A 7700-nucleotide genomic window follows, 5' to 3' on the forward strand; every position below is an offset into this window, starting at 1 on the left:
GTCTTGTAAATGAGGCCCCACAAGGGGATGTAAATAGTTATTTTCAACTTCTCATGGAGGGCAGGGAAAATTTTTTAGAATTTTTTCATTTATACGGTGTGAATGTACGTGTCATTCTCTTTCCATTGATGTGATTTTTTTTTTATTTTGCCGACCTCAAAGTTTCCCCGGTCTGGGGTGCTGCACATTAATAAATTATGCCGTCCCTTAAGGGTTAAAGAAGAGGCTAACAGGTACAAGTTATTGCAAGGAGTATCCAGTTTATACAGTTTTAACTTTAACCCATCATTTCATTATTTTTATTCTATAATTTAAACTACACCCCCAAGTTAAAGTATGTACATAAGTCTTATAGTGCCTGCCTGGAATGATATAATTTAAATATTATTTAGTAGCAGTTCATTGAAAATTAAATAATTAAATAAACGAAGTATGATGAAAACTGAACACATTTCCTCTATTTATTTATTTCCAAAACTAACATTTGCAGTTTACTGAAATTTGGACATTCACTTCATAGAATATGCTTAACTGTGTTGATCTGCATTCTCTGCATATAGGAATATAGTCATGTGATGTGAGCTATTCATAATTATCCATATCATTAATAGAAAGCCAAGGTGAAAGTACTTCCATATGATGCTCTTTGTTTTGTTTGAAGAATATCAAAATTTATTCATGGGTTTGGCCTGTTTTAGTTGTCTTCATCAGAGTCGTTATTCCATTAACATCTGTCATTTATTAAAGACGATGGTTTTAGACTTGTTGAATAATCAGACCAAGAATAGCTACTTTTTATCTGGTCATGGGAGTTGCAGTTTTGGCTGCTTTACTGGTATCTTTATATCCCTTTATGCCCACATGGACAGTTCACATCCCTTTATTCCCACTAGGACAGTTCATATCCTGTTATGCCCACATGACTGGGATTCTTTCCATTAGCTAATAAATCTACTTATATTTGGGATTTAAGAAAAATTTTTTTTGGTATTTTATGTAATTTCTTTTTTTGTAGATATGATAGCAGCCATGAACCTGATAGCTGGTTTGAACCTGTGCAGGTGTGGGAAGTCAAATGTGCTGATCTTTCAATATCACCAAACCACAAAGCTGCTGCTGGTGTTGTAAGTTTTATAATTGTTCATACTGAAAATGTGGATTGCTGTAAAAGCTGTTTTACTGTAAATTAATCTAGACTGAACAGCAAGTTAGTTACCTGTCTTTTGAAAATCTTTGTGTGCATTTAATGGTTAATATATTGTATAGTGCTGATGATTTTCATAAGATTTTAACTAAATTCTTTATATGTAGATTGATCCAGAGAAAGGAATCTCCTTGAGGTTTCCAAGGTTTCTGCGTATCAGAGAGGACAAAACACCAGAAAATGCTACAAGTTCAAGTCAAGTAAGTTATAATTAAAATAAAGCTTTTTTTTTTTCAGGTTTTATTCAACATACAAAGCCACTATAGGACTTTTTTTTTTTAACCCTTAAAGGGTAAAAAGTAAAAAGAAATATCCTTACCATTATAAAATACAAAAACCTGAAATACCAACACTTGCAGTTGTGTTAGTCATTCATAATGATTCAAGATATGGCAGAAGTAGAAAACAAAAATATCTCTGTTCCTACACGGATACAAACCCTTGGTCTTTACATATGGATAACTTTCGGTGAAGCTGGAAAGTCCAGCCATTAAACTTTTGCAGGGCGGTTATGGTAACAGCTGCCTATGGTAGGGGTGGTAGTACCACCCACCCAACCAGTATGCATTCAGTCTTCAGTTTACTTTTGGCTGCACTCTCAACAAGATGTGCTTTTTTTCTCTGTCCTGCCATTTTGGCCTTTTTCCTCTTGTATATTTTACGTTTTGTAATTTGAAATACTGTTTTGGATATATTGAAAAATTTGTGTATTTTGAATGTATTAAGAGACATGTCAGTATGTTCTGTTTCTGTCTTCAGTGATATATGTACTTTAATTATTGCATAGTAGGATTAGGACTTACTCATACTGCATAGTAGGATTAGGACTTATTCATACTGCGTAGTAGGATTAGGTATGGAGTTTTTCTCCCTTTATATCATTGTTGTTGTTTCTCTAATGCCTTCATCTAGGTGTGTGCTTAATTATATTCTTTTTTAGACAATGTTTTGATTCAAACTACACAATTTCTGGGAACTTGATAATGTTTTGGTCTTTCACTAGTATGTGTAGATCAAGGCGGTCGAGATGTTACGGGTTTGTGTGGCAGCTGAGGGTTTCATGCAAGGATTCATCTTACTTGATGTAGCAAGTTTTCCTTCACTCCCTCAAAACGAATGTTAATGGTGCAAGTCCTACAGCTGCGTTGGTCCCGTCTACATGCTCAGGACCAGTCAGAATTTACTGTCTTATCTCTTTCCCGTCTTGGGGTGGGGTGTGAGTCGTACAGCTCACTCCCTTCCCTTGATACAGATATAATCCTTTTCCTTTCTCTCAGGGCAGGAAGTTTATTCCCTTCCTGAGGGGAGAAGGCATATTATTTGTTTATTTCCAGGCCCTACAGTTCAGATCTTGTTTTGTCTCTGGACTTCCCTGTCTTCTTGCGCGACAGTTGTCAACCCTACTGCTTGCCTTGAAGTCGGATGGTGGCGTGTTCTGCTCAGATCCTCAGAGCCCCTCTAAATTCTCTTCTCTCTCCTAGTGTTGCCACTTCACGTATTGTTGTACCTTGTCCTCTTGTTGGTTCTGTGGTGGAAGCTTGGAACCAAGCCAGATCTGTTGGCAATGCATTTCTTTCAGAGCCTGGGAGCCCCATCTACATGGTGACTTGAAGGGGTTGATCCCCTCCTGGGACAGTGGGGACAACGCCATATTATTCTGCTTTTCCAAGCTCAGATACGCAGTTTACGTCATCATTCAGGGTTACCAATCTTAGACGGACTGCTTCTCCAATGTAGCCTTCGTCTGCTTTGCGGCTTCTCGTCTCCTGATGTTTTGTCATCTGGTGCCCTTCACTTTGGTTCCCCTTTTGTCATATATATGAAATAAACTTGTATTAGCTCACTTTTTTTTTTTAATATATGATTATTCCCACTCTTACAAGTAGTAATTTCTGCTTTGGTAAGTCATCTGCTCCTGTGACATCACGAATGTGATTGTGACGTCGTCAACCGATTCCTCCAACATAGCTTCAGTTAATCAACTCTGCCTTTCAAGAGAAGTACGACCCGCCTTCCGCTATCGCAGACAAGGTTTTTTGGGAATTCCTTGCTGTTTCTTCACATGCACATATACTGTGGTGAGGCCCTTCGGTTGCAGTAGAAGTCGAAGAAGGGAATCCTTTCACCATCGTCATCTTCGTCGCCTTCTGTTGGTGCTCTCCCTCGTCAACAGACTGGGATTTCTTCATGTCATGGGTCTCTCTCTCCGGGATCCTGCTACAAAGAGCACCAGGTGCAGTTTCCTCGTATTCGACAAGTTGAATAGGTAACCTGTGTCACCTATACTAGTTCCGGGAATATTCCCCGAACTAGCATCTCCGCCCATGTTTCTACAGAAACTCGGGTAGAGGGAGCGACCGATGTTCATCCTGTACGTGACTCTGTAGCTCCTTCCACGCTCTTTGGTTTCTTTGGAAATCCAAGACTTGGAGGATGCTTGTCTTGAGCATTCAGCTTTGGCCAGGGGTTTGGCTTGAGCTGGACACTCGGTTTTCTTTGGAATTCCGAGCCGACAATTCTCACCAGGTGGTTCAAGATAGAAGCAACGGTGGAAATTCTAGCAGACGTTTCAGCCAGAGAGTTGATGCAATTTCTTTGTTGGACGTGAGAGATTCTGGACGTTTGGGGACATGTTTCCAGCATAGGCTTTGTCGCTTTGACCCTCACACGTTTGTGACTTAGTTCCTGTGGTTCCAGATATCCATGGACATAACCAGGTTCGACATACGTCTTCCCGTGTTCAAGGACTTCCAGCCAAGAAATGATGCTCTTTTCTTTGGTGTACGTGAGGGATTCTGCCCAGCCATGGACATGTCTCCATCCTAGGACTGTTGTGGACTCGATGTTCAAACGTCCGTGACTTTAGTCACCGACTTTCCACGCTCTTCCAGAAGGCCCTCTGATCTTCATTCAAGCTTTCTCAACCGTGTCCTGTCACACGGACATAATGGCAATATATTGGCACACAGCCATCACACGGGGTGGTGTGGGAGTTGTCTCAAGATAGTGTGTCCGGGAATGGACCATCAACCTTGTTTGAGTGAAAGGTTGAGATGAGAAGGGGATGGCATGTGGCCAAGCCACGTTCAAGCGCCGTTTCCCATCCGTTCACCACTTTGTTCATTCTGTCGAGCGAAGAGCATTGATATAACTTCAGTGGACATCTAGAATGGAGCCGAATCACGGCCTCAGCTGTACACATTCTGTCCACGGCCGTGCCAGTCACAACCACACCCGTCGGCAACAACCAGCTAACATTCGACGGCTGAGGGACGTCCATTTTCCCTCATCCATAACATGTCCACGGACATAACTCTTCATGATTTCGAGGACGTGACTCATCAAGAGTGGGGATGATTTGTGAGAAGAGGTTTTCTGTTTCCAATCAAGAGTCTGGGATGATCTCTCTCTCTCTCTCTCATCTCTCTCTCTCTCTCTCTCTCTCTCTCTCTCTCTCTCTCTCTCTCTCTCTCTCTCTCTTATGGTGTTTACCTTCACCATAGGAAATGGAGGATTTGAAGAATTAAGTTTTTCTTTCCCCTTATGAAGTGATTATTGATCTCACTCGTGAGTTCAGCAATATTCATATATAATTCTGAAGTTTATATCCCCATCTGTGATTGCTCCTACTGCTGTTGAAGCTCTTTTAAGCTCAAGAAAACAATTCAACACACCTCTGGATTTTCTTAGCTAAGGACAGATGAGGAAATATCTCCTGTTCCTCAAGAACTTGGTGGGGTTAGGCTTTGGGGCTTACTTAGCCCAGCCTAAATAGTTGCATCCTTAGCCTAGCCTACATGACATCAGATGAATATGTTCCTCTCTGGCATTTAAGAACAACTTGTCTGCTCATAGGATTTTGAATGCTGGTTCTTGCCTTCGTCAGACCACTTTCACTTCCTTCTACTTGAAGGACTTTGCCCACAGGTCCTTGGACACTTTTTTCTCAGATCCAGTGATTGCTGCTCAACAGATTGTGTAGCTCATCCAGTGTCCTTGGTGGGACAGTTTGTATCTTGCCTAAGATGATAGTATGGAAGAGAGAATAAGATGTCTGGTCTCTTTTCTTTCCCTTTTTACTTTCTTCTCAACCCACGGACAGTTTTGAAGCATGACATATCATATGCTGGAACTGGCTTGATGCAGGGGAGTGTTGCAGTCATGCTTTTATTGCATTTATATATTCCATACAACATACAAATATGCTTCTCTGTAGCCTTTACTTTTCACTCTCCTTGCTGGGGAGTGAGGAGTGGCAATCCCATTGCATGTGGCTGACATGGTTTGTTGCTTGAACAGATATAGTTCTCTTTGACTTCCATATAAGCAATGAATAAATGGGGGGAGTCAATCATCATAGGGCAACTCCTCTTTTGGGTAGCTTACTGATTTTATCATAGGGAATCTCCTGATAGGACGTCTCCTCTGTTGACAATGCACATTCCATTGACAGTACTAGGACATCTCTTTTAATGGTGCAAAGTCCATTGACAGTAGAGTATTTAGCACGTTTCTACATAGAAAATCTTATCATAGGACATCCTTTGGGGTTATCCTGTCATCCTCTCTGTATACAGTGCTGATGAATGGGGTTGTAGTAGCATGCCCAACACAGATGTCAGTCAGACACATTCCAGGATGAGGGATGTATGTCAGACAAGTTGTCTTTGGAGTATATACCCATGCACAGGTACAGGAGTTCCATTTCTTTCCATTTCTTTGGCAGCATGAAATGATTGCACATGCCAAACTTTCCCTTATCAGTTTCTTCTACCAGATTGGTTTTAATACCAATAACGTGTATACATGTCAGGTCTGCAACAGTGGTAGTACTCGGACAGACAGAGATACTTTTGGTACGATGACCAACAAGGAATCAAAAGCGAGATGGTAGTTTATCAATGAAATCTAGGGATAGGATGGTTGATCTTGACTTCTGGTTCTCGCTCAACCTCAAAAGGAGATTGATCATACTACTCCTTCTCTTGACTTCCTGTTGTTGGCTCTGTTCTGATCTACTTATTCTACATATTCGAAGGTGTTCATTTAGAGTGATCATTTTCCTTCGATGGTCCTGTTTCACCAATGACAGTATGACTTCTGTGGTACCCCATAGTCTAGTCCTTCAACCCAAAGCTAACAACTAGTTCGTTAGAGCTGCCCCAGAAATGCTGGCAAAGGGATCTTTTCTCTAGCTAGGGAACTGATCAGCCGAGCTTACCGTGAAACTTCCTATTGGTCATCAGTACATTTCGGGTAAGATCTCTAGAAGGCAAAGTCATCCATATGTCTGTCACATTCAGAAAGGACATGTAGTTAGAGTACTAGGATAAAATGTATTTGTGAAATTCACATGCATACCCTCTTACCATGGAGTATTAACCATAGGCAAAGGGATTATTTCTCTGCCAAGGGGAATGACCATCCTATTATGCCCTGCAATTTCCTGGTGATCATCAGTACGTTTGAGGCCACAGTCATCCATCGATCTGGCACTCGGATAGAATGTAATTGTGCAGTTCACATACTTAAACTTGGGTTATTGACCTTTGGTCCTTGGATCCTTGGTGGGTGCTCAATAAGGCATGTAGTTTACCCAGCTCTAAAGGGCAGGTTGCATCTTGCCTAATTTGTGCAGCTACAGGGAGAAGGTGTGGATGGGATTGGCATCCTACCTTCTTCCTGTTTTCTGTCCTCTTCCAGTGGACAAAGGAAGAGTAAACAAGCTGTCTCGAGCTGGACTGGCGTGCATGCAGATGATCTGCATGACAGTATCCTGTCTATAATCCATTTCCTGCCTTCCCTCTAGCAAGGAGAGAGAAGGACTGACTATGGGCAAGCCAGTTGGTTATTTTTAGCTACATTGTCTTTGACGTTGTTGGTTTGTCTGCACCTTTCAAATCAAGGGTTTTCATACTTTTGATTCAAAGTGCCCAGAAGTCTGGCAGTTGAACATCCCACATGTTCAACAGATCAGAGGTGATGGTATCCTTCCTTGCTCTTTCATGACCAGGAAGAGAATACCAGGTGAGCTGAACTACCAGTCAGTTCAGAGAATTACTTTGAATCCTCCCTCCAATAGTAAGTCTCCATGTGTAAAACTGAGGGTTTGTATTTGTGTAGGAACAAATAAATTTTTAATTCATTTTATTTTTCCTAACATACAAACCTGAGGTCTTTACATAAAAGGCCCACCCCTTACCACCCCTCATTCTTTTACCTGGACCAAAAGGTAAAGTGAAGAGAGTGAATGCATACCTGTTGGGTGGGCAGTACTACCATAGGTAACTGTTACCATAACCGCCTTCCAAAAGTTTAACGGCCAGACTTTCCAGCTTTACCGAAAAGTTATCCATATGTAAAAAATCCATATGTAAAAAAAGACCTCAGGTTTGTGTGTTAGGAAAAATACAAATTAAATAAAAATTTTGTCATATTTTCCACTTCAAGCCAATGACACACTTGCTCAGTACAGAGGCAAGCAGAAATGGATGAG

General features: G+C 41.2%; 1 protein-coding gene across 1 annotated transcript in view; it reads left to right on the top strand.

The window, feature by feature from the left end:
• The window catches only part of LOC136843194 (DNA ligase 1-like), a 47883-nt gene that overhangs the window by 38683 nt on the left and 1500 nt on the right, over positions 1-7700 (top strand). The window contains 2 exon segments of the mRNA XM_067111269.1: positions 1016-1124; positions 1312-1404. Of these exon segments, the coding sequence (XP_066967370.1) occupies positions 1016-1124; positions 1312-1404 (202 nt within the window).

The sequence above is a fragment of the Macrobrachium rosenbergii genome, chromosome 11 (genome assembly GCF_040412425.1).
Source record: "Macrobrachium rosenbergii isolate ZJJX-2024 chromosome 11, ASM4041242v1, whole genome shotgun sequence".
Taxonomy (NCBI): Eukaryota; Metazoa; Arthropoda; class Malacostraca; order Decapoda; family Palaemonidae; genus Macrobrachium; species Macrobrachium rosenbergii.